The sequence below is a fragment of the Hirsutella rhossiliensis genome (genome assembly GCF_020360975.1).
Source record: "Hirsutella rhossiliensis strain HR02 chromosome Unknown scaffold00009, whole genome shotgun sequence".
NCBI classification, from domain to species: domain Eukaryota; kingdom Fungi; phylum Ascomycota; class Sordariomycetes; order Hypocreales; family Ophiocordycipitaceae; genus Hirsutella; species Hirsutella rhossiliensis.
In genome coordinates this window covers 131274-157296 of record NW_025408675.1, presented here as the reverse complement: position 1 = coordinate 157296, position 26023 = coordinate 131274, and the positions used below count along the sequence as shown (strand labels likewise).

At 50.1% G+C, this 26023-nt stretch overlaps 8 protein-coding genes across 8 annotated transcripts; 2 read left to right on the top strand and 6 right to left on the bottom strand.

Annotated features, from left to right (window-relative positions):
- Positions 1–156: 156 nt before the first annotated feature.
- On the bottom strand, positions 157–1432 carry HRG_07819 (UAA transporter family domain-containing protein; the record flags this gene model as incomplete). The annotated part of the gene is made up of 5 exons (XM_044866290.1): positions 157–759; positions 842–1185; positions 1239–1255; positions 1314–1339; positions 1397–1432. 5 exons carry the CDS (start codon positions 1430–1432, stop codon positions 157–159), a joined length of 1026 nt encoding a protein of 341 aa, XP_044718179.1.
- A 1158-nt stretch (positions 1433–2590) lies between these two features.
- On the bottom strand, positions 2591–4425 carry HRG_07818 (serine/threonine-protein phosphatase 2A 55 kDa regulatory subunit B delta isoform; the record flags this gene model as incomplete). The annotated part of the gene is made up of 7 exons (XM_044866289.1): positions 2591–2614; positions 2678–2824; positions 2885–3258; positions 3377–4031; positions 4097–4194; positions 4267–4307; positions 4382–4425. 7 exons carry the CDS (start codon positions 4423–4425, stop codon positions 2591–2593), a joined length of 1383 nt encoding a protein of 460 aa, XP_044718178.1.
- A 1068-nt stretch (positions 4426–5493) lies between these two features.
- On the top strand, positions 5494–6387 carry HRG_07817 (uncharacterized protein; the record flags this gene model as incomplete). The annotated part of the gene is made up of 1 exon (XM_044866288.1): positions 5494–6387. One exon carries the CDS (start codon positions 5494–5496, stop codon positions 6385–6387), a length of 894 nt encoding a protein of 297 aa, XP_044718177.1.
- Positions 6388–6926: 539 nt separating this feature from the next.
- Positions 6927–7720, top strand: HRG_07816 (uncharacterized protein; the record flags this gene model as incomplete). The annotated part of the gene is made up of 2 exons (XM_044866287.1): positions 6927–7180; positions 7264–7720. The coding sequence occupies 2 exons, from the start codon at positions 6927–6929 to the stop codon at positions 7718–7720; spliced, it is 711 nt and encodes a 236-aa protein (XP_044718176.1).
- Positions 7721–8452: 732 nt separating this feature from the next.
- HRG_07815 (mutS family protein) lies at positions 8453–11583 on the bottom strand (the record flags this gene model as incomplete). Its single annotated transcript, XM_044866286.1, has 7 exons — positions 8453–8896; positions 8948–9525; positions 9571–10000; positions 10065–10670; positions 10724–10983; positions 11034–11350; positions 11465–11583. 7 exons carry the CDS (start codon positions 11581–11583, stop codon positions 8453–8455), a joined length of 2754 nt encoding a protein of 917 aa, XP_044718175.1.
- Positions 11584–12279: 696 nt separating this feature from the next.
- HRG_07814 (membrane magnesium transporter domain-containing protein) lies at positions 12280–12763 on the bottom strand (the record flags this gene model as incomplete). Its single annotated transcript, XM_044866285.1, has 2 exons — positions 12280–12649; positions 12708–12763. 2 exons carry the CDS (start codon positions 12761–12763, stop codon positions 12280–12282), a joined length of 426 nt encoding a protein of 141 aa, XP_044718174.1.
- A 1084-nt stretch (positions 12764–13847) lies between these two features.
- On the bottom strand, positions 13848–15399 carry HRG_07813 (HMG (high mobility group) box domain-containing protein; the record flags this gene model as incomplete). The annotated part of the gene is made up of 3 exons (XM_044866284.1): positions 13848–15074; positions 15130–15207; positions 15262–15399. The coding sequence occupies 3 exons, from the start codon at positions 15397–15399 to the stop codon at positions 13848–13850; spliced, it is 1443 nt and encodes a 480-aa protein (XP_044718173.1).
- A 1715-nt stretch (positions 15400–17114) lies between these two features.
- Positions 17115–19431, bottom strand: HRG_07812 (PHD-finger domain-containing protein; the record flags this gene model as incomplete). The annotated part of the gene is made up of 7 exons (XM_044866283.1): positions 17115–17151; positions 17449–17790; positions 17878–18695; positions 18750–18848; positions 18910–19027; positions 19093–19187; positions 19255–19431. The coding sequence occupies 7 exons, from the start codon at positions 19429–19431 to the stop codon at positions 17115–17117; spliced, it is 1686 nt and encodes a 561-aa protein (XP_044718172.1).
- Positions 19432–26023: the final 6592 nt, after the last annotated feature.

Here is a 26023-nt window from a genome sequence, read left to right as displayed (position 1 = left end):
GTTTCTGCCCCTTTGACCGTGGCAGACACGGGCGTCAATCTGCCCTTCTTCCTGGCAGCATCGGGTCTGTCCCGTGGCTTGGAATGCACGCATGCACAGCAGACATACAATGACAACTTGCAAGACTTTTCCTCGTATATCCCCTAATAATTTCTTTCAATACTTCTTCCTGTCGGCGGCCTTCTCGTTGTAGTCATCAGCGCCACGGACAGCCGTTGCACTCGTCTGCGGATGGCTCGTCCTCGAGCCCACCGAGTAGAAAGCTCCTGAACCGAAGACGATCAATGCGCCGATGAGCGTCCCCTGAGCCAGCGAGTTCCCGAAGAGCCATATGCTGAGGAGCAGGCTGACAAGCTTACGAATATTAAGAACAATGGTGACCGTAAGCGCCGACGAGGCAGCAGCGAGCAGGTTTACGCCGCGGATGCAGGCGTACTGGGTCAACACATTCGTGGCTAGATACAAGAGCTGGCTTGGCATGCGCACAGGCCCGGTGGCCGTCGTGAACGGCACCGGAAGCACTAGGGGTTCACTCTTGATCACTCGACTCAAGGTGCGGGCCATGGATGGCGCAAAGGGCAGGAAAAGGGGCAGGGAGAGAACATGCGAGTAGAAGAGGTTTTCCTTCCACTGAGGGCCGTACTGCTGGTATGTCGCCTCCGTATAGAGCCCCATGATGGCTGAAAGCAGCTGTGCCACGAATAATATCAAAAGGCCAGTGTTTGAGTCTGGGAGCGTGGATTCTTTCTCCGAGCCAGCCTAAATGGAGACGGAGGTGGCAGGTCAACGTAAGACAAGAGTTCATGGAAAACAATGGACATGGTGACCAATAGCGACTCACCTTCTCTTTCGCATCTGACCAGGCAGCCAGCACAACGCCGACGCTGAGCAAGATAACGGCCAATGCCTGCACACGAGAATATCGTTTGCCGTACAAGTAGCCCGCCACCATTGTCGTGATGCTCCCACCTGACCGCAGGATAATGTGAACGGGCACCGATATGTTGTAGCTGAAAGCGTGGTTGTTGAGGACATTGATGCCGAAGAAGAGTACAATGTTGACCATCCAGCGCCTCAATGGGACTTTGGCCGGGGCAACAAAAAAGGGCGGCCGGGTCTTGTCAAACTGGGCCACGTAGCCCGTGACGGCCACAAAGAGGAATTGCACAAACGTCAAGAGCGTTCCTAGCGCCCCGAGTAAGTACGTAAACGCACTGGAAAACGCAACATCCACGTACCACTGGCGGGCTCGAAGCTGTGGATTGCTCGTATCAGCGGAGCGCGGCGCAGCTGTAACGACAGGCACTGCTTACTTGATGATGGCCTCGAGGGCATAGACCTAGCAGCTCGGCGTCAGCTCTAATGACGATGGCGTGTGCAGCAGTGCAATTCGTACATTGGAACAACAGCCGCCGAAGATGAGGCCCAGCATCACTGCTGTCAGGAGCAACGATGGACTGGCCTCTTGTGCCATGCGTCGAGCGCCGGCCAACGGAGTGGCACCGGGGCGACCATTCCGGCTGATAGAGGGCGCATCCACATCGCGGGCCGAATTTGCGCCCATTGAATTTGCTGGGTGCGTCTGTCGCTCAAGGGAGTGAGATTCGAGGTTGCATGGGTAACTCTTGAGGTGCAAAGTTCAATGAGCCAGGGAGGCTGCCAGCAATAAACAGGTCGTTATGACTGCCGAGATGATCAGCCGCTAAATAAGGTGGCGCTGACTAAAAATCAGAAGCAGGTACTAAAATAAAGCTTTAATAAATTAAAGCAGACGAATAATGCCTAGTAGCTCTTGTTGAATTCCGAACTACGGTTATTCTATCATGATAGAAACTTGTATACCTAAGGTCGAAGGTCAAACAATACCGCGGATAGGTATAAGGGACAGTAAGAACTTTTGTAGAGGGGAAAAACTCATCGGCTTGTGAGTCGTCTGGCGACGCCGCCTCGTGGGGGTAAGACGCGTCTGCTCCCGAGACAGACAGATGACTGACTCCACGGTTCCGGTCTGCCGTAGTCGTCACCTGTAAACAAGACGCCTCGCGCAGGAGCTTACGGGGAATACATTCGATTTTATGTTTTCTTGGCAAGGAGTGTGTGCATGCATTAGCTTCTTCCGCAGTTTATTTCGCCCACACCCCCCGAGCTCTCTTCGACGACGCCCGGAACAGGCGATGCTTCATACATCATCTTCCCAGACGACATACTTGATTCCGCGTGGACAAAATTGCAGTAAGCCTACTGCCATCTATCCCTTCTTTGACCAGACATCGCAAATTAGACGCGTCTCCCACGCGCCCAGTAGCACGGGCGACCGTAGCCACAATCGTTACCATTCCAGTCGACCATCACTTGTCGACCATGACCTGGAGCCAGAGGTAGTTTAAAGAGGCCGACTCGTCGCCAGGCACAATAGCGAACAGCGCGGGACCGGCGAACACAACTCATGACGGATGTCTAGGTTGGCAGTTGCACGCCCCCAAACCACGCCCGCTCGCCTGCCGCCGCCAGAGCGCGACAGCCAGCTTGCATGCAGCCTGACCACCCAAACACGCCGTTGTCTCGTCAATGGCATGAGATTTTACTTCGTTCACAATGCCGAGAAGACAAAGAGCTATTGCGCGCGGTTAGTGCCTTGTTGAACCTGTCTTGGAGTATGCCGAGCTGGGCGACCTACATTGTTCGTCGCGGCAATGGCGATGCTGTCCTCGAACGGATGCCAACTCATGTGCAGTATCTTCTTGTTAAAGTCGATTTGGTCCGCATCCGTCTCCTTGCGCATCCTTTGCGCCCCTCCAGCCGGGCTGCCGGCTCGTGAACCATTCTTCTTCCCCCCGTTTGTTGTCGGGCTCGTTGACGCGTTGATGGGAGTGGGAACTCCCACCTTTTTGGCCTTGAAAGCCGACTTGTCTGCTTGGAGAACAACCTCGACTTCCTTTTCAGGGTCTGAAGGATAGATCATGAAGTTGTTGTTGTAGCTGCCCGTCATAACATTCTTCGCATCGCCAGAGAAAACAACTTCGAACTTGTCGAAGATGCTATCGTTTTCGTACGTGTCACACAGCCTTGGCCGTAAATGTTCGTGGATGGGTATTGTCTTGACGGGCTGCCGCTCCATGTTGATGTCCCATATCTTGACGGTAAGATAGTCGCGAGACAGAATATACCGCCCGTCGTAGGAGAAGCGCACGTCGGAAATGGACGAAATGATTTCCGAGAAGAAGGACCGCGAAGACGGATCTTCTTCTTGCTCAAAGACTGAACGAATGGTCAGCGGGAAGTGGTTCCAACACACAAGGCAGCAGATGCAAGGTCCGCGGAAAAGGAGGAGAAGCGGCGTGTGGAGGGAGCGGTTGGGAAGGGCAGGGTCCATTACGTTTGGCGTGTTGATCGCACAGCGCACTCTCGCGCATGTCGGCAAGCTTGATTGTGCCCTTGGAGCTGGCGTACATGAACCAGTTGCAGCTGAGCGGGTGGAACTCGGCGGCGGTGATGACCTCGGTGAGTTCCTCCATGTTGGCGGGCTTGATGTCGACGATGTTGAAACTCTGGTCTTGAATGTTGAGGTTCCAAAGGTTGATTCGTAAGTCGTCGCTGCTGATGAATGTCTCGCCATCGCTGTTGACGGAAATGCTATTGATGTGGTAGGCGTGGGCGTTGGCATAGGTTCGACGGGGAACGGCCGCGACGACCGTGTCATGGTGCGTCAGGCGAGGCAGTTTGAGATCGGCGGCATTGCGAAAGTGTTGCGTCGTGGCAAGGGGTCGGGGGGCTCCGCCACCACCGGCAATGTTGGCGGGCGTGGCATCGTGAGAGAGGTTGTTCTCTGCCACAACCTTGAGCGACTTCTCGAACACCTTCCAGAGCTTGATGGTTTTGTCATTGGTGGACAAGAGGTAGTGGGAAGCATTTTGCCGACGGCACCACTTGATCTTATTGATCTTCTCCTCAATCTCAAGCGATTTGAGATAATCAAATTCTGGCTCGTGAGACTGGAACTCGGTGTGGAACTTGTACTCGCAAGACTTTTTCTGGACGTGAAGCTTTAGCGGGTATGGCTCACGCGTGGGCAGACAGCGGAACGGGGAGTGCAAACCGTCTCGTTACGCTCAAAGAGAACGACCCGGCCACCTTTATCGCCCGTAGCTAGATAATTTCCAGTGTGGTCAAACTCAACCGTGGAGATGATGTCGGCTGGGGAGGAGGCGACCAACGTCAGTGGGGACGGCGCGGGCGGGCAGCGAAAGCAGACAGCGATGAACGAACCTTCGGTGATATCCTCGACATCGCCCTTGTCGCCGAAGCACCTGTAGTGTGTGTCGTCAGTCGAGGCTGCAGCGGCCAGGCACGGGGCGACATCAAGAGGGGTTCCAAGACGTACTGGGTGAACTTCCACGTGGGTGAGTTCGCTTCGCTGTCGACCATCTTGGTTGGCAGCGATAGCGAAGGGGAGAGGGGGGAAACGAGGAAGAATACGCGGATAGGGCCGGCGGCCAGAGAACGCGTGACGAACAAGGACGGATAGCCTCGACGATGTCGCGGGCCAGGACGGTGGGAGGAGGCGGCGTGCCGGTAAAGAGACGCCACTCAGCCAGTCGGGCAGCGTAAAGGCAAGGCAGCAGGTCGGCCGTCGCGAGTCGAAGGTGAGAGGAGCAGGGAAGCGCAGCGGTGGGCACGGTCTGCCGATTCGTTGAGTGAGGCGGGCAGATGGTAATGCGGATGCGGATGCGGATGCGGTCGGTGGGGGGGGGGAGGTGAAGGGTGGATGATGTCGTTTGGCCCCCCGTGGTAGTGGGCCCGAGGGCAGCTCCCACAGCAGCTCCCAGGTTGGAGTCGCGGTTTAGGCTGTCTGGCTGGGCCTCTGGAGCTCGGTGGGGGCTGGGGCTTGGGCTGAGGCTGAGGCTGTCTGTTATGGCGGTACGGGTAGTGGCGAGGGTACGCGCCCGTTAAGGCCCATTATCCACCTCTCTGTATCGTCCATTATCTAAGATACCTGCACGCTACCTGGCGTGCGGACCGGAAGCCGACGCAGCGCAATGAACTCCTGCAAGGTCCAAGGGCCCCAAAAGTCGCGCCGTGTAGAGAGTGGTAGGTGCAGCCCGACCAACAGCGTGAATAATCTGGATGTGACTCCGGATCTGCGTCCTCCATCTCAGCATGGAGCACCTTTCCAGATGGCGTGACGAGCAATAGCGACATGAAAAGGCAAAGGTGAAATTCCGCTGGGCTGGCAGAAGTGAGTGTCGCAGTCACTTCGGGGCAGTGGGAACTCGATGCACGCAGTACTTCGTACCTGGTGCGGAGTGAGAAACGCCTACCGACTTCCGGGGCAGCGACTTGCTCGTTTACATGCAACCGATAGATACGTCGGGTCCACGGTGATCAGGGACTGACGAGGAGCGCAGGCCGGCCGACGTCGAAAGGGAAACGCGCGCTATAGAGGCTGTCACCCGCCTTCGGAAGAGAAAGCACTGCTCCGACGGCAACAACGAAATGGGGGATCCAGAAGACACCCAGGACGGTCAGCCCGCCGAACCGCATCCTGCCAGCACCGGCAATGGCGTGGACAAGGCCAAGGGAAAGGACCAGGCCAACAAGGCTTCAGTAGCGGAGCGCCTGCAGGCCTCAGGCAAAATGGCTTTCAACGCAGTGGCTGGAGCCAGCACTATACCCGACGCCGTGCCGGGACAAAAGGCACCGGCCGGGCCGAGCACCTCCAGCCGGCTGCCGACGATGCTCGGCGAGGCATCATCGTCGCAACTTACAGCGAGGGTGGGCGAGCCGCTGAGGTTGAATCAAAACGGACAGGGCTCGTCCGAGGCTTTTAATTCCTTCATCAACGAACAACCCCGCCAGGACACAATTTCATCCCTACGACATGGATCGCAGAACCACACCTCGTTCACAGAGCAAGAGGCAACCGACGGGGCGGCGGTAGTACGGCTATTATCCCTTCCGGACGATCCGGTGGATGAACTGCCCATAGAAGACGGCGACTGCCTGAGCCCAGACGAGGCGGCGAGGCTCCGGGAAGCCCTCTTCGGCGTCGGCAACGCAGACAGCTCCAAACCCCGCTGGGACGACATGCTCAGCTTGGTCCCTGATTCCATATCTCACCCAAGCGCGGCATCATCGGCGGCCGCGCGGCTCCACGTGGGCACTGCGGATCCCGTTGTCGCGCAAAGCATCTGGCTTCAACAGTGGAGCGATGTGTTGTCGTCGTACACTGACGAAGTCTGGGGGGACTTGGGGCCATTGGCTGCGGAGGCCAAGCATGATGTCGAACGGCAGATGCAGGGCAAACAGCCCGTAGGGTTGGAAAGCAGTGAGACGAAGGCGTTGAGGAGGCTTCGTCTAATCCTGGCTCACGTACACAGACGCATCTGAAGGACGTCCGACTCCTGCAAGAAAAGAACCATGCCTTTGCGCATCGCGCGTGTTTCTGGCCGTGGGTGCGAGGTGGTTGATGTCTATCCGCAAGCTTGACCTTGTCGCTCTTTCATCCTTCAAGTGGCCCGTTCTGCCCACGCCATGTGCGCATCGTACTATTTTGCTGGTAGGGCGGGCTGGCGGGCAGAACGGGCCTCGCATCTGGTCCTTGGCATGCTGGGATCAAGCCTTTGGGACAGGCTGGGCTGCATCTGTGGTTGCTCGGCCAACCACAGCAAGCCGAATGACATCATGCCCACCATCTGTGGCCCAGTCACGGGCTCTCACCGACTCACCGGCTCAACCTCTCACAGAGTCCCACCCATCCAAGGGCTTGCCACTCCATTTCGCTCTCGTCCTCGACCTTATAGCCATGCGGCCCCTCTTCCCCCCCCTCTGCAGATAATCAACCGCACTCTCGTACTGAACGGCAGGGGCAGCACCGTCACTCGAGACTGAGTCCGTCGCCAACGTCGCCGTTCCTCCCGTCACCCGCCATGGGCGGCTGGTGCGAGGTTTTCCGATTTCTCCTCGTCGCCGTCCTCGCCTGGGCTTGCACCGCATCGCAAGCCGCCGCACCAACAACCTACGTCCCCGCTGCCACGCCGGCGCTGGCCGCGAGGGCGCAATGCCCCGCAAACACGTTCCCGTGCCCGACTTCCTTGGGCGCCGCCTTCAATGACATATGCTGCCAGAACGGCCAGACTTGCGCCCTCGATGCCAACAACAGCCCAGCATGTTGTCCTGCAGGGTGCGTTTCCAAGCTGCCCCGGTCCACGTCCCGACCTGCCTTGCTCAGTCGATCTGCGCCTCTGCTGACATGCTTGCCCACAGGGCAGTTTGCACTGGAACCGCGCCAGCGACGCCCCTCGATTCCGTGCCCACCGCCGCAGTCTCTTACGTCCCGAATTCGTACTTTTCCTTTCCTTACGCAGCGACGACCTTTGCCAACAGCGCCTCGTGCGCTTCCGCTGTCGCCGCTTGCTCGAGTAACTACGGCGTCTGTGTCGCTGGCCTGCAGAGAAACGGCGGCTACGCCGTGACAATCAACGTGCCCGGCGGCGGAGGCACCACCGTGGGCGGCATGCAGGGAGACTTGGGTGCGTCGGCCACACCAATCTGCTCTAGCTTGAGCTCCCAGGCATGTTCCCGGCTCGGGGCGACCAAATGCGAATCCTTTGGCCAGAGATCCGGTGAGAGCGCGGCCCGCCTCCGTCTTTCGCCCATGCTGGCCCTCCTCGCAGGCGTTGGCGTGGTTTTCTTCACCACTTTTCCCGATGCTCGGCTTTGAGCCTGTCGTAGCACTGTTGGCGTGTTTTATATACACACACTCAACCCATGGGAGATACAGGCGAGCAGGACAAGGGTGCAACTCCACGAAAAGCTGCAGAGACACCACATGCCCACATTTGCGGAGCCGGCAAGGTCTCGGATATGGAAAACGACAGAAACAAGGCCACTATCGGCATCATCTAGTGGGCGGCGGATGGCGTCGAGGGCTTCAAACCGGCCGAGGATGATCAAAGACATAAGGCTGAGCAGGACCTGCGGTACGAGTCTGGGAACTACGATGGCCTGGAACTCGCAGTCGGACGTTGGCGTTTGCTGCCGATTTGGGGCCAATATCGGGACTGTGCTGTGTTGTCACCCTGGGCTTCGACGCGATATGAGCTCAGGGGCTCCATTCTCATGGGCAAGAGTCCTGCAGAAGCCACGAGCTTTGGACAATGAGTCCTATACGCATAATCACCTGGTGTCTGCTCTGGTTTGAAAGCAGTCAGACAACTTCGAGGTTGAAGACAAAAGAGACGCCGGTTTCGCAAGGTGAAAGAAACCCTTGGTTTTCTTCGATGCAACGATGGTCTGTCTAGACCACATGCACTTAGGCCCAATGCATCATGTGCTGCGATGCCCTCTTCCATGCATCACAAACAGTTTATGGTTGCCACGGCACACGTCAGGGCGCCCACAGAACGAGCTTGACTGGCTACTCCTGCTTTGCCTCGTACTGTCTAAGCAAATTTCAGGAGCCTTCCGAGATGATGCTGCACAAAACCGCCTTGACCGTTGACTCGGCTTGTCCGGGCCCCTCCGTGATTTCATCAAAATCTTCCTGCAGGAATCGTCTGGCCACACGTTCGGCGCATTGCAGCTGCCGTTCCTCCTCCATCGATAGTCTCGCACAAAAGGAGCTCAAATCCTCGTTGCAACTGAGCCGCAGCGATAATGCCTCTGCACGGCCCACGACGGCGCTGGGCACTCCGTTGAGCGCCGCACATCGACCACCGAAGCTCGATGAGCTGTGCCCCCTGACAAGTTTGAAGAGATACGTGATCTGATCCTCGGTCCGTTGGGCTGCCCAGTCGGTTCTCACGTCCATGTGACTTAGGAGAAGATTGTCGTGCATGTTCAAGTAGCGGCCTTCGAATATCTCGTGGAAGTGTGTCGCGACCAGAAGCCGCGGAGCCTGGGAGCCGAGGGACAGAAAATGGTGCAACACCGCGGCGAACAGACCGGCCCCGTCGTCCGGGTTAGTACCTTTGCCAAACTCGTCAATGAGTACCAGGCTCATCCGGGTTGAACACCGCATTGCCTGTGCAACCTGCCGGAGATCAATTGCGAACGCACTCTGGGTACGGCACATGCTCTCGCGTGTCGAGATTCGCGTCATGATCTTGTCTGCAATGCCAACAACGGCTCGACCAGCTGGGACAAAACTGCCAACGTGTGCCAGGTACACAATGATGGCAACCTGTTTGAGAAAAATGCTCTTCCCCGAATGGTTTGGGCCGGTCAGGACAAAGACGCTTGCCTGTTCGGATTCTCCAGGGCCAGAGGTGTCCCGATTCCCGCCGAGATCGCAATCGTTTGGCACAAAGCAAGGCACTACAAGTTCCATGAGAGGATGTCGGCCGTCTTCTATCTGTATCATGTTGGATCTCGTCATTCGCGGTGCCGTCCAGCTGTACTTTTCGGCTCCGAGGGCCAGCGCCAGCATGGCATCGAAGTCGCCGCAAGCATCTGACGCCAGGACGAGGTCCATTTCATACTTAAGAACAGTCGTGGCGAGGTGGTGAATGATCTCGACCTCCATGTCTACGTTGTGTTAGCTTGTCCAAAGCAGCCGTTGGGGGAGCCTACCTCCGATTTCGCAGTACATATCGCCGTACTGTTCGTCAAGCTCCCTCATGTGGCGGTTCTTGTAGCACACCGCGCCGTCTGCTTTGAACAGCTTTTCCCACCTCTCGGCGCCAGCCCCCTCGCCCTCATACTTGCCATTGCCTGTAGCAGGGTCGAGTTCAACAACCATGAGGAAGCCGACTTGAGGCAAGAAGATGCATGAGCGGATATACTGACTTGCCCACTCTGGCAGCTCTTGGTTCACATGATTGACGACTTGCGTCAAGAAGCTACCCATGCCGTCGTATTGCCTTTTGAGTTCATCGAGACGAGAATTAACCCCAGCCTTTACCGATGTGCGTCGGCGGGATTCGGACTGGTCGAAATCGACAGTCTTGTCAATCATGTCACCTACCGCAACCAAAGCTGACTGATGGATGCTCGAGGCTAGCTGCCACACCCTCAGCATCGAATTCGCGGACTTGACAAAGCGAGTCTGATACGTCTTGCATTACCTTTTGGATCGCACCAATTTCCTCTCTTCCACACATAGTGCCGACTAGTTCCCGGAGCTCCAACGTCTGCACCGCAAATCGCCTGATCGTAGCCCATACGCCCCTGTTGAACGACCGTTTGGTAGAGGGGTAACTGACTCCTTTGCGCAACTGAGAGACGGTCGCCCTCATGTTCTGGATCTTCTTTAGTATGGTCGATGCTTGTTTCGCCTTTTCGGCATTCTCCGGGCGTAGGAGCAGAGCTATCATGCGGTGTCTCTCCGTAATGGTTTCCATGTCCACAGTTGGGCGAAGCATCAGTTGTCGCAGGCATACCCGGCCTTGGGGGGTCGATGCTAAAGTCTGGAAGAGACCGTATATTGATAGGCTCTCCTTCCCACCAGCCTTGTCGGGGTCTGGCCCCCAAGTTTGGCTGTTGGGATGAAGCTCGGCGTGAACAATCTGCAACGACTGGAGTGTTTCCGCGTTGACAAAGACGTAATTCGCCAACGAGAACGTCTGGATCGAGATGACTTCAAGTGCGGCCGCTGCGCCCCCGTCATCGGGGAGGCAGCCCGTGGATCGTCTTCGATGGAGCTCTGCTAGAACCGCACCGGCGCAAGTGACCTGCACAGAATTAAATAGGCCAACGCTTTCCGGGCATTGAGAAGGGGGCTTACTGATGCTTGACTGTCGAGATTGACGAGGGACCCAAAACGCATCAGCCTGAAGTTTGCCGACTCATGCGGGTCAAAATTGTCTACAGCTTGTTCTTGCTCGCATGGCCGGAAGTCATCGCTGCCAATAGCCGCAGTGGAAAAGATGGCTGATGGGCCCAGCGATTCGTCAAGCTGCAAGTCCACAAGCCTGTCGTGGGCCGAAGATGGTGAGAAGTCAGAAGATGCCAGTGCACGAAGAATGAACCTTGGAGGACAATCGTCTACACCAAGTCAGTCGCGCAAAAATAGGCAGAGCTTGTAAGATTCTCACCGGGCCTGTTGTGGGGAACTGCCTGCTTTCCGAGGTAGTCCAAAAGATGCTCGGGGGCTCTCGCAGAGACGAGCAGCGTAGTTGGTTGGACGTGAGTGATGAAGTGCTCGGCAATGTTGGTGTCAGCCAAGGGAAGATCCTCCGAAAGGGAGAGGACTCCAGTGGATGTCGTGAAAAAGGCACATCCCATGGAGCCGCCGTCTCTCATATCAAGGGCCATGATGATCTCGTGCAGCAGACTGTCGTTACTTCCGTCATCGTGCTCGTCGTGGCCGCCAGGGGTGCCGAAACCGTGCCAATCATTGCCGTGGCTCTGGCTGCGAGAGAGCCCGTCACTAAGAAACGGAGCAGGTCGTCTCGATTGCGGCAAGAAACCGCGAAGTGAGCTGCTCTGTCGTCGGCTTCCCGTTGGCACTGGGAGGATGTCGGACCGGTGCGGACTGCTGGCGTCGCTGCTGAGCGAAACTCTCGAGCTGGGCGCCGAGCATCGACCTTTGCGCCCAGAAGCCGAGCTTGCGTTTGAGATGCGGAATCGTGTTCCACGAGCCATGGTGGGTGCTGGATGCTGCTGGTAGAGTTGAAGAATTGGCCCCGTGACGAAGCATGGGCTGCGATGCAACATGGTCGACACATTCACTACCAGGTGTATCTTGTCACACGAGCAGGGGAGTCATTTTCCTACGCACCTTCCCAGATACGCCGCGCTGCTTTTCTAGGCACTCCAGTCACACCGTTCCTGCCTACAGCAAGAAAATCATGTGAAATGGGGTAGGGCAAAGCGTCGCCGTACCGGAAAAGTCAGCTTGCTGAGGACGCTGCCTCGCATGAAGGGATATTCTCTCACTCGGTCAAGGGTAATGGCAAGTTCGAGTCCGAGCCATGATATCGTAACAATTTATATCCATGGCAGCGCAACTACCCACGTAAGATGTGTGCAAAGCGTCCCGGTGGATGTCAGGCGACTGCCCTTCTCTCGACGTCCTTCGTGAACTTGACGCCCCGAGGTCATGGTCGAATCGCTGCTGTAGCTGGCTGCGCTCATCCTTGGAGGATACGATGATCGGGCGCAATCGATGGCCGGGCAATTTGCGTTCGCCAGACACGAGGAAGCAAAGGTGTCTCTATCGCCGGCAGCGACATCAAGAGGGATCCACGCTTGGCTCCGATTGACAAGCACGAACCCTTGGTTCCAATGACGTGCCATTGCTCCAAGCAAAAGCCTCGGCCGGTGCGTATATACTCATTACTATTTGCCGCTGCCTCCATTCTTTACCCACTGGGCGAACTCGCGTTGTTGCTTGCGAATGTCCACGAACCCGGGCCGACTCTCCAAGGCGCCGAATGGACTTCCGCGATATTCCTTGTCGACCTCTCCAGAGCCATCGATAAAGCCGGCGTCGCCTTCTCGCTCGATTTTACCGGCCCATACGCGCCACTGAATGGGGCGTAGTGTCTGGGAGCCGAGTACCAGGCCCAGGCACATGATGAGTGTTGCTGCCACGGTCTCGATGCAGATGTCAATCGGGAGTGAAACTCCAGGCTGGCGCTGCTGGGAGGAAGTCATATGCTTTGCAAAGGTCGAGTATAGAACGGCGTGCTCCTGCGCCGAGTAGCAACTGGCGTCCAGAAGTCAGCAGCGGGCTCCTCGTCTCTCGGGAGGACAAGCACACTCACGCATGGGCCAGGAGAACAAGGCCCGCCACAGTCACGGACCGCGAGGTCCACGTCATTGTCTTTGAGCCTCGATCTTGTGCAGTCTGCTGTTGAACGAGGTACCAGGTAGCCAAGCTGGAGGAGGAGAATCGACGTGGAAATAGCTGAGGGCGGAGTGGATGGAGTTAGACGTACTGGGGCTTTGCTGCGCGCCCGGCGAATTAGATGGGCCGAGCCGGCTTGCTCTGCACCCTGGTATTAATAGGCGTTTATTCCACGGCTGCCTGGGTACTTCATTGCGTTGCCTAGTCTCTAACTACAGTCAGTACATTAGCATGGCGCACCCGCCTTGTTCAGCCTTTTGTTGTTTGCATACGTAAATGGCTGGCCTCGTGCCTTGCCCAATGCGTTGTTCTCCGCACACACTCCCGCTCACCAAAAGGCCTATTTACGGGATCATGTGGATGAAGCTTGCCAACGGACCGTGTCGACCGCATCTCCGCAGTCTTAAGCCTACTTGCACGCCCAACTCGTTGTTTCCATCAGCCAGATTCTCTGCGACAAGCTGTGGCAATTCTCGTTTGGAAATAGGCCGTCTACAGAAGAGCATGGTGCTGGGGATAGCCTCAAACCGCATCACCAGGGGAACACTTCAACAGTGGCATCGATGGTGTGGTATATATCCTGATCCTGCCGACAAGTACCCTACCTAGATATTTCTTGGTAAATTATATTCACCTCTTGCGAGATCGACTCTTGTACTCTTACACGCCGTGCCCAACGTACTGCACCCACTCCAACCCCCCTCCTCTCGCTCTTCGAAAACCAAAACCAAATCGAGCGCACAAGAAAAGATGAAGAAGGTCTAAGCGACAAGATGTACCCGGAAAAGGGAAGCGAAGAATGGGAGGAAAAAATAAAACTAAAAATAACCCCGGGGGGGATTTGATTAGAAATGAAAAAAAAAAACACATTTTGCTTCTTGTGGCGCTGCCGCCGCCTGATGCTGGTATATGGATGATCCTGCTGGGCCTGTCTATTAATCAACTCGTGTCCTTATGCCGGTGCCCGCTTTGCTCAAGAAGATGACGCCGATAAAGGAGAAGAAGAGAAAAAAAGGAACGAGGAAAAGGAAACCAGAATCGTCCAGACACTGGTCCGTTAGGTTCCTGCGCTATTATCTTCCTGCGCCATCCAGTCGCTGAAATGACTCGTGTCGTCGAGTGGCTCAACGTGCCAGTCTTCTTGCCCTCCCCTGAGGTATGCGTTGTGCGCGCCATTGACATCCAGGTCTGGCATCACGGCCATCATGCCGTCAGCCGTCTCTCTGTATGTCTGCCACACGTGGTGGCCTTGCAGCCCGTCTTCACGAGGAAGCAACTGGTGTGCCGCCTCTCCCATTCCCGGTAACAGCGACGGGTCGATGTAAAGGTTCGCGGAAGAGCTCGGAATCCCGCGCAGATGTGCGTTCATTGGCAGTTCGACCTGTGAATGCGGCTCAGACGCGCAGCTGCCGACCGGCGGCAACTCCTGGCTCCATCCGTGTCCAAGTTCAGGCATTGCAAACAACACTTGCTGACCAGGATAGTGTTGTCCATAGAGCGTAGCGAGAGGTTGCATGTTGCCGTATGCGTCCTCGCCGTACAGGCCTCGCTGTGCCATGATCGCTGCTTCGGAACGCAACCCAAAGTTGTATTGGCCCGTCCCGGCCATGTGAGGCGATGATGTCCCGAAGCGTTCTCCGACGCTAGACGCCGTGGCGGGCCTGATGCCGCTGCCCGCCGACTTGCTCCGCTCCGGCTTGCGGATGTCGTCGGTGTCCCGTTTCTTGCCTGTATTCGGGGTGTACTTGTAAGTTGGGAACGCCTGCCCGTGCCTGGTCTTCTCCGCCTGTGCTAGTTTCTTGAAGTTGCTCTTGACCTCGTCCGTCTCCATCTTCCACGAGTCGCCGCAGATTCGAGACACAAGCTGTTGGTTGTTCTTGTTCTCCTCGCCCAAAAGCTCCTTCTTCACATAGCCAATGACGTGCTTGCGGTATAGCAGGAATGCGTTCAGAGGCCTCTTGATTTTGCCCTCTTTCGACGCCTCATCCATTCGTACGTCATTTGGGCGGTGAACATGGTTGAAGACATCAGAGACTTCGACGTTGCCAGTCTGTTCCATGACCTCGCTTAGGGGCCGCTGCAGCGAGATGTGCTTCTTCAGCGACACCTGTTTTGTTCCGCTTTTTGCCGGCTTGCGCCTCTTCTCGACCCCGCCTGGCCTAACATGGTGGGAGTCGGCAGAGCGCAGTCTCCTCGAGATGTTCAACCCATTGCGAGTGGAGATGGCATCGTCCATGCCTGCCATCGCCAGCGGTGACATTTCTGGCGTATATGGCGGATAGGCCTGCGCAGCCCGTCAGCTCCACGTCACCTCTCTGGCCTCCGTTAGAACGACTTACGTAGCTTGCATAGCTTTCCTGCCCTGGGTCAGCGCTATAGACTCCGCAGGCCGACGCATCTGGCCTGGGATATCCGGTCTAGGCGGTTGGTCGTTAGTCCGTTGCCCTTCTCTGTGTAAGTGACTGGCTTACCGGAGGAGTGAGCTCCTGAGGGTTCGGGGTGTATGACGGCAAGCCCTCCGCTGGGAGGGTGGCGTGACACCTCGAGTAGTCCGATCCAATGGCCTGGTGGATTTCGCCAGGATCAACGTAGGGCTGGTGACGAGACATGCTCAACTCTGTGAACCGCTCCAACGAAGCCAGTCCGTCGAAAGAGGAGGCTGGGGAAAGCGGATGTCCCATGTCATCCGCGCGTTCTCTCCCAGTATTCCAAGACGCAGCTCTGGGCCCTGGACAGAGGGTGTGTGTAGGTGGTACGGAACTGTCCACGAGACAAATGAGGTCTTCGAGACCACGGGAAAAGAAGAAGGGGAAGTAGAAGAGATATACTTGTTCCACTGGAAGAGAGACCGAAGCCGGGGACTCGAGTTGTCTTTGATGGCGAAAACGACTTTCTGCACGGCGACTCGTCGGTTTAGTTTTCTTCTCAGCTGCTCTTTCGAAGGGACATCAAGGGGAGGGGCAGTCTTATGCGCTCGCCAGCTGGGTTTGGAGCAAAGACCTCTGAGACCTTTGCGCTGGCTATTTGTGTCTGTGGACATCTTCAGTTTCGGCCCTTGGCCTTTCACGATGCCGGGGTGCCTTGTGAGCACCACGCACCCGACTACAAGGCATAGCCATGCCGCATGCGGCTACAAAGAAGCTCCTATGCTGTGTTTCGCGTGGCAAACAGGCCGCCATGCGGCACGCAACCACGAGCATGGGCCTTTGCCCTTCCACAGGTGCCATCATGCGGCTCCGCGATGGCCCGCCTAGTTGCAGGGCAACAAGCGAACCTCGGAGCGCCTATATTCACGCAGCCTATCTGATCAAGGTTGCTGCGGTTGGGACGTTGGCACGCAAGCACAGGCCATGGAGCCCCCCGTGCGGCCACTCAAGGGGCCGGGGAGTGCAACAGGCCGCTCCACGTGCCCTGTCCTGACTCCTGTTGCCTTTGAGATCCCAAAATGGCATATCTTGACCTCTCGCGAGGTACCCACCGGCTCGCCCCGCAGACGCTATGATGCTTTGCCACGGCGGGTTTCCTTTCTCGACTACGGCCTGTCGCCGAGCGCATGGTTGGCATAGGCTGGCGAATGACGTGACAGAGCCAAAGAAAAGGGTAGGCTGGGCTGGTAGTCGAACGTGTCGCTCACACAAAGCTCCAAGTATAGCTGCCTTTCAGCAAGGCCACAAAAGACAAGGTGGTGGATGCCGTGGTCGTCACCGAGCTCTGCGGGGCCGCAGCTTCCAGGTTTTGCCCGCAAAATGCTTCATCCTGCCGAGCCTCCGCTGAGCAGTGCAGAGCCTCCCAACAGTCTCGAGCCGTTGACGATCTCCAAGTAGGTCGGTAGGTCGGTATCAACGTGCTCTAGAGGACTGTTAGCCCTGTGACAGGGATCACCGCTTCGAGAGGAGAGGAGAAGCGGTAGTATGAACGATGGCTGCATGAAGAACTGCGTATCCCTGGAAACAATGGCTCCCGGTGGGATTGCAGACTGTTCACCAGTCGGGCTGGTCATCATGATACCGCGATTCGTCGTCAGACACGCTTTTGCTTCGCTTCCGAAAGCACAAAGAAATTCAACAAGGCTTTCTCTCGTTGTCTGACCCCATACCGCTCGTTCGCTTCGTACGATTTCTTCTTCCGTGATTGTTCCTACCAAGAATCGCTGGCTTTGGCTTACGAGCTTTGTTTGCCGGTGGATGCGGACTGTGGGGGAAGGTTCTTCTTTTCTGTTTCGTCGCCATTGTCTCCGCCGGACGAGCCGCTGCACCCACCATTGCTTTACGTGACTACCTATCTAGTTATAGTGCTTTAGTAAAATTCGTTGAGACCACAACGTCTAGACTTCGGGAAGCCCTTGGGGCGGCATGTCAGGCCTATGCGGTTAACGTGGAGCAGCGCCCGCTATCACGCCATTCTCTCTCGCATGTTCTCCCACGGCAATCTGAGTTGCCGTCGGGGCCGGCAGCCAGGGCGGAGAGCCTGTCCGTGCTTTCTCCGAGCGAATGCTGTTGTCGCCGCCGCCGCCGAAACCATCCGCAGGGCTGGGAACTGCCGCTTCGTCATTCCGCACCACAATGGTGCGTGAGACGTCACACTCTTCATCTCCTCCTGCAGTCTTCACTGCTATAGAATCTCCGTCTTGTTGTCGTGACAAAGATGCAGATGCTGACCGGTCCCCGGACCTGTTGGTCAAGGACTGTGGAGGGGCAGTTGAGAATGGTTGGGCGTTTTGTTCACTCTCCAGGGCTGAGTATAAAGGCGTGTCCGCGGACAAAGAGGCTGCGCCCTTGGAGAGAGGCGCTTCCTTTCGTTGCTTTGAGGGGCCGTCACCAGCCATGGCCGGCGTCGTGCTTTGTCCCGCGTCAGACTGCTCGGTTGCCTGGGGGTCGACGGTCGAGCAGGTGATCGTGTCGAGCTTCAACTCGATGGACTCCTTCGAGGGTTTGCTTTCATTCCGGCGCCGGCAGGGCTCGCAAACGAAGTGGAACTCTTGGCGATCTGCCTCTTCTTCGCTGATGCCCAAACACTTGCTGTGTTGCCAGACATTGCACTTTTCGCATGCAACGCTGTGTGAACCGTCGTCGACTTGGCCGAATAACCCACAGGCGCAATCAAACACCCATTCTTCCTCCTCCTGCGAGAGTTCCTTGAGTGCTTGCCGGTTCCTCTCGATCTCTGCTTGACGACGCCGTTCTGAAATCCGTCCCGCGCTAGCCGATGCGGCTCTACTGTCTTCGGACAACTGCGCTAGCTCATCTTCGTGTTGCAGTCGGCGCGCCTCTCGCTCTTGCAAGCGGCGCTGACGAGAAAACGTCCTGAAATCTCGCTCCTGTTCCATCTTGAGACGCCCCTGCTCCTCACGGCGCTTCGACACTTCGGCTGCCCTTAGCTGCTCCTCCTCCACCTTAGCCTTGTCCTCTTGCTTTTGCCTCTCGACCTTGCCGGCGATGCGGCTGGACCTCTTGGCGCTGGCCATCTTGGCCAGGCTGAGCAGTTCCCGTTCTCTTTGAAGCTGCTTTTGCTTTTGTCTTTCTTCTTGCTTCTCGAGGATGGGGATGAGGTGGGTCTCCATCTGCCGTCGCAACATCTTTTCATTCTCGTCCCGTGTCTTGCCCAGGCTCATCACCAGCTCTTGCACTTCTTGCAGCGTTACTGCAACACATTCCCAAGCTCTTCCGCCCAGCCCATCGTCAGTAGACTCATTGTCGTTTTGTTCACCGGGCAAGCTGGTCGCCGGATCGTTCTTCGAGGGCGTGGGGCGTCGCCTCTTACTAGATCGTCGCCCAGACCGCATATATTTGCTCTTCGGCTTTGGCGGAGCTTGTGCAGGAGGGACTTCGGTCAGGCGATAGACTCGGTTATCGTCTAGAACGTAATAGGTGCGATCCTCTCGGTCCCAGCCATACGGCTCGATTCGCTAGAAGGAGTCATTAGCGTGACGATTGCCCAGTTAATCAACAGACATGCCTACCCAGCTTGTTTGCTCGACGTCTTTTTGCTCTTCCATTCTATCGCGAATCCGCTCGGGATGCACCATGGTCCATTGCGTCAGCTGTTGAAGCACTTTGATCTAGCCATGGGCAAAATTAGTCCAGAACTAGCAGAAGCCGAGGTTCGGCCAGGTGAATCACCTTTGCAATCAGATCCAAGTCGGCAAACTTGCGAGGTGCATCAGCGTCGCCGAGGGGGTTGCTTTTGCGTCCCCTCGTCAGGTACTGCTTGCGTAGTTGGTCATCGAATACATCATGGCTTGGGTATCATGGTCAGCTTGCCTCAGGAACGATTGAGAGGCGGCGGAAGCAGGACAGCCGTACGTGAGACCTCGATGTGATGAAACGAGCTTGAGAATGGCGAGTGCGAGGTCCGCCAAAAGGGTCGAGTCCGGCTTCAAGCACTCGGCCTCGATTTCCTTGAAACCAACATTAGCCCGCGGAAAGAGAACGGGAGCTGAGGAACGAGAGGAATAGAGGGTCTACCTCGATGTCGATGGATTCGTCAATCCTGGCCGACTTGCCGAAGATGTAGATCCACTGGCAAAAGTTTGCGAATTGCCACATGTTCCGGATGCGATTTAAGATGGTTGAACCTGCATCGCGACTGGTCGCGCTGGGACCATCATCTACGGCCTGGATGGGCCGTTTGCGTGAGGGCATGGCGAATGGTGCGACGACGACCAGAAGAAGTGGCGAAGACGACGAAGCCGTGGCGCGTTGTAGTAGGTATTCACGCGTGTTACGTTCGCTTCCCTGAGCTGGACATCGTGTCGAGGGAGAAGCTGCTTGCCTGGGCACAGCTCGCGTCCTTAGTAATCTGGCTTTAGCCCTTGGCATGCGCGTCTTCATGTAACGTAATCCACCAGGGGTCCGCCACCCCCCAAGGTCCGCCACGTAGCACGCGTCGCGTCTTTAGACATCAACAACACATATAGCCGGCCACAACTTTACTAATTAAAGCTATTCCCGTATTAAATTTCTATTATAGATTCCTCTACTTCTCGCCGTGAGATTAATATCAATAACGCCCCGAAGACGTGCAAAATAGTTCCTCAATCGCGGCCGCAAGCCGGAACAATATAGTACCTCGAACGATACTTCATAAACGGCTTTACGGCGCGTAGCCGATCCGGCACGTAATAGAAAGCGCTTAACGGCTATCTCTATCGTAAGAGCGAGAGCTAGTGCGTTAGATCCTAGTAGAAGAAGAAGCTGGCCGCCCGCCCTCGAGGTGTGAGCTTACGAGCTTTATATCGCTTATCGCATCTCTCGGTAGCGATAACCGACCTATTAGGCTAAACTAGGTCGACCGCTTCCTCTAACGTAACCTAGATATTAAAATAAAGCTCTTATAAGGCATTAAGGTTATACGGACCCTTAATTTATTAGAGGACCGGTTCTATGACTTTTAGGCCCGCCTTAACTACTAGATTAAGAGTAAGTCTATCGGATTAAGCCGAATTTATAATATAGACGAGACTAGCGTAGCTAAAGGGAAAACCTAGGTTAAAAAGGTTATTAGTAGTAGCTTAACAAAGTATTCTATAAGGTCTAAGGGTAGTACGGGTAAATAGGCTTCTATTTTAGAGTATATAAGTGCTTAAGGGTACCATATTAAGCCCTTAATTATCTTTACTAGCACGAACCTCTAAGGGTAGTAGTTTCCTTAGTAATTCCCCTCTTAGGCCTATAAATATAGTAAGTCCGGCTAGTTAAACGCGGAGATCGCCCTTAAATAGCTCGAGGCCGTATTTCTACTAAAAATAGCGCCCTTAATAGCCTTATTATAAATAATCTTAGTCCTTAATAGGGCTATATTATATATAGGCTTAAACTTTATATATATAGCCTTTAAATATCGCGTATAGCTCCTCTTCTTACCTTTATATTTATCGTATATTATATAGCTACTTAACGTCGGTATTTTTATACCTATAAAAGAGTTTTATCTTTAGTAGCTTACCGGGCTTATTAACTTTATAATTATAGCGCCTTATTAAAAACAATGCTTCCTCTAGGTATATAATATAGCCTCGTCGCTAGCCTTTACGAAGGAAAATATTTAGGCCGGCCTTAGGGCTACTAGTATCTATCCTACGAACGTTAATCGCGCCCTTAAATCTATCGTTAAGCTATAAGCTATAGACGAGGTCCTATATACGCTTAAGAAGCTTAAGACTAATAAAATCGATAAAAATAAGGAATAGTAGACTCCCCGGGATAGTAAGGAGGTTTAGGTATAGCTAGATCTTTTACGCCGGAATCTTACGAGCGTTAATTATAGCTTTAGGATAGTAGCTACTAAGGCCGGGCGAGCTATCGATTAAAAGAATAGTCTTATAGTAACCCTTAAAGCCGAAAATAACTATCTTAAAGCTAAAATCGAAGCTTTAAAGCCCGCTAGCTATAAGAGCGTTAAAATTAACCCTAATAACGCTTTTACCGTAGTTCTAGATATAAGTATTGCTATTTATATATATATATATCTCTATTTATATAAACGCCCTATTTTTAAGATACGTACTAACGCTAGCCCGCCCTACCTATTTATACCGCGCCTATATAGTAGGTAGCGGTACACTAAATGCCCGCGCTAAGCCACTTTATATATATATACTATATATATATATAAGATCCTACCTATATTCTATATATATATACTAAATTTAAAGCTATCGCCGCCGCTATAATAGACCCCCTTCTCTCCCTTCTTAATATACCTACGCTACCTTAAGGCGATAATAAATCTTACGATACTAATAAGGAACGTAAAGATACTATCCCGCCCTTACCGCCGTTTTTAAGCTTTAAAACCTACGATAAAGCGTATAACTTCGTCTATATAAGAGCGCTACTAAGAGGTATAGGCTAATAAAGTACTTAGGTATATAGTACTAATATATTAGTAGGGTATTAGTAGGGAATCGTGCCTACCCCGCTTATATATTATAGACCTCTCAAGCTTCCCTTTTTAGTTACTTAATAGAGATAGCTACTTAGAGAAGACTATATAACGCTCTTATAGCGCGACGTAGTAGTTAACTAGTCGAGGCCTCTTTATTATATATATTAGGTATCTACTTAGGAGATAAAGAACTAAAAGATATATCCTTAGAATAGACCTTTATTATAGACGATTTTATAACTATATCGAAGATATCGCTACTTATAGGTATAAGACTATCGACTTATAAAGAAAAGCTTATAGCCCTATAAGCGCGTATTAAGGAGCTAGAGGAGACGAAACGCTTATAAGACCGCGTTATATAATTAAAAGAGGAAATTACTAAACGTGCTAGCGCTATCGCTATCTATTTAAGAAAGCGTTAACGGTCTTACTCCCTTAAATTAAATAGTAGTCGTAGTAGCGAGGTTAAGATTAAAAACATTACTTAATTATCTTAACTTACTAATATATAAAAACGTCTAGACTAAACTTATAATCTAGAGGACGCCTTTAAGGCAGCGCCTAGACGCTTTTATCGTAATAAAATAAAGATCCTTTATATAGTAGATTATATATATAGCGACTATAAAGTAAGATAGTACTAATACCTTAAAAAATAGACGCTAATTAACTAAACTAAATATAGTATAAATTAGGTATACTTTAAGGAATAAATATTTATCCTAATTAAGGATATTATAAATAAGGAGATATTATTAGCGATATAATTAAAGGAGGCTTACTAATAAAAAGGCTAGTCCCTCTTAGAGTTTAGCTTATACTTTAACTCCTTAAAGAGGTATTTTAAATGCTTATCGGAAAAGGTATATACTCTTATATTTTTCGCTAAGCTAGAGCTATAACTTTAAGATTAAATTAACCTTTATTTAATACCTATTTATACCTATTAATAGGAAGAGCTTATATAAGTCGCTTAATAATATTAAGATACTACTATTAATAAGAAGTAACGTATTAATACTACTTTTACCCTTAAAGGAACTAAGAATAAAAGTAGTACTATACCTTAAGGCGGTATATATAAGGGAAGGAATTAAAGAGGCTAATAAGCTAGGCTAAATTATTAAGGAAATACTACTAATTCGATTAATAACTAGTAAGCTAGCGATATACTTACTAAGGGCTAAACTAAGGGACGTTATCGAGGAAGAAGATCTTTTACTTAATTAGGAATTATATATTTTTAATATAATAAGCTAAGATACCTATCTATAAAATATATTAATTCTCTAAAGGTAAAAACCCTAGTAAAGACTCTTAGACTTAATACCGTAAAATAAAGAAAAGGTAAGATATTAAGGTAAACGCCTCTCCTTTAGTAAACTTAATACTTATAAGATAGTTACTTAAAACTCCTATAACGATATTAAGGCGAAACCCTACTAAAGTCCCTATATACCTAGATACTTATAGTACTATTAACTTTATAAACGTATACTTTACTTAATAGTAAGGATTACTATAAGTAGCGCTATTATACCTTAAGTTATTAAGGCTTAGTAATAGTAAGGTAAAGGAGTATAAAGTATAGTTAGTACTACTTTAAATAATAAATATAAGAGGCACTAAAAAGATAATTACTTATTTCTATATTAATATTAATAAGTTAACGCTAAACGATTAAGTATTAATCCTTTTATTAGTTACTACCTTAGAGGATAAATATATCTATATTATCCTATAAAAATAATAATAGTAGTTTAAGTATTAACTAAGTAGCGAAACCTTATAGAATCCCTATAGATTCCTTTAAGAATATAAGAATAAGGTAAGGGTATATATAACAGCGCTTAATCTTAAGCTAATCCCGCTACTAGATAAAGATAAGGATAAAGGGATTTTATAAGAAGAATAGGCCGAAATCCTATTAACTCTTTACTAGTTTAAAGATACTTTCTTAGCTAATAAATCTAATTTATTACTAGCTAAAAAGGGAATAAATTACTTAATTAATTTAATCCTTAATATAAAACCTCCTTATAAACTAATTTACCCTTTATTATAAAAGAAACTCTAAGTATTACGCGATTAGATCTAAGATATAATAAAAAGGAAAATAATATAAGAGTTAAAGAGCTTAGCTAAGGCGCTTATCCTTTTTATTCTAAAAAAGGATAGTACTTTATAGCTATATATAGACTACTAAGGACTTAACTAGGTTATATAAAAGAATTAATACCTTTTACCCCTTATTTTAGAGATTATTAACTACTATTAAGGAGCTAAGTATTTTTCTAAGATTAATATATATTAATATATTAATATATTTAAATTTAAGAAGGAGATAAATAAAAGACTACTTTTTAAACGCGTTATAAATATTTTAAATACTTAGTAATACCCTTTAGACTTATTAATATACTAGCTACGTTTTAGAGCTATATCTATTAAGCGCTTAAAAGGCTTATAAATATAATCTATATAGTCTACCTCGACGATATCTTTATATACTCTAAGATAAGAAAAGAATATACTAAATACTTAAGATAAGTAATAGAAAGGCTAAGGGCTATAGAGCTTTATATAATACTATCGAAGTATATCTTTTATTAATAGTTAGTTAAGTTCCTTAAGTTTATATTATCTATTAATAAGGTATTAATAGACCTTCGATAGGTAGAGGTAATAGCTTAATAGCCTAAACCTATAACCTACTATAATATTTAGGTTTTCCTTAAGTTCTATAATTTTTATGAATAATTTATATATAGGTACTTAGGAGTTATAGCGCCCTTAACTATATTACTAAAAAGGAGTAAGAATAAAAAAAAGCTAGGGAGTATAGAGCTAAACCTCGCTAAAAAGGTAGCGTTTTAGGCTCTTAAGGATATTTTTTAAGGAGCTTTACTCCTTTAATATTATAATCTAAAAAGATATATTTATATCGAAATAAATATATTATAATTTACGATAGTAAGGATTATCTCTTAACTTAATAATAAAGGGTATTACTATCTAATTATATTTTAGTTAAGGAAGTTTACTAAAGCTAAACTTAATTATAGTATTTTAGACTAAGAACTCTTTACTATTATTAAGTTATTTAAATACTAGCGATATTACGTTAAAGGGGTAGCGTATAAAGTAAAGGTATTATTAGACTACTATAACCTTTAAACGTTTATATACTAGACCTCCTTAAATAAGAGGTAAGTAAGATAGTATATATATTTAGTACTATTTAACTTTATAATTAAGTATTATATAAGTAAATCTAACCTAGCGGACGCGTTATTAAGAATACTTAGATATAAAGGTAAGAAGCCCTTATTTATAAAACTATTACTAAAGCTATAAGCGAAACTAGCTACTATTAATACTATATCTATATAAAGAAATAATAAGGCGTTTTTATAAGTAAAGAGACGCTTAACCTTAAGTTAATATAAGCGTAGTAAAGTACCTTTATATAAGGAAAATATATAAGCTTATCTATAGTAAAACTATAATAATTTAGGCGTAAGACCTAAACGATTAGCTAATTAAGCTAAAGAGAGAGCTAGTTATAAATAGTTACTCTTAAGGAAGACCGCTAAAAAAGTAGCTTATTATATAAAGGTTTATATAGTAGAAGTTCTAGAACTATTACTAGAGTTACTAAAACGTACTTAGTTAGTTAACGTAGCGATTAATAAGCTAAAGGAGACTAAAGACTTCTTAAAAGGGAAGGGTTTTTAGTTAATATACTTAGATAGACTATTACTATAAAAAGGTTATATTATAGTACCTTTAAAGGTAGCCTTATAATAAGAGCTAATATAGCTCTTTTATAATAATCTATTAGTAGGATACTTTAGCTCTTAATATACTAGCGAACTATTAATAAAGAACTTCTACTAAGATAGAATAACGAAAGATATAAATAAATACGTTTAGTTATATTTAATATATTAAGGTATAGTATCTAAGAGGCATCGCCCTTATAGTACTATATAATCGTTACTATATCTTATATAACTATAGGAAGAATTATTAATAGACTTTACTATAAGTCTACCTAAAGTATAGTATAATAAATAAGATATTAATACGATCTTAGTAATCGTAGACTAATGTACTAAGTATTACCTCTTTTTTCCTATCTTTAAGATAATAATAGCCTTAGAGCTAATAAAATTATTTTATTACTAAGTTAAATTAGTATATAAACCTTTAAAAAGTATTATCTTAGATAAAAGGTCCTTATTTATAAGTAAGTTTTAGTTAGATCTTTATTTTATCTTATAAGTAAAATATAAGCTATTACTAGTATTTTACTTATAAACTAATAAGTAAATAAAATAA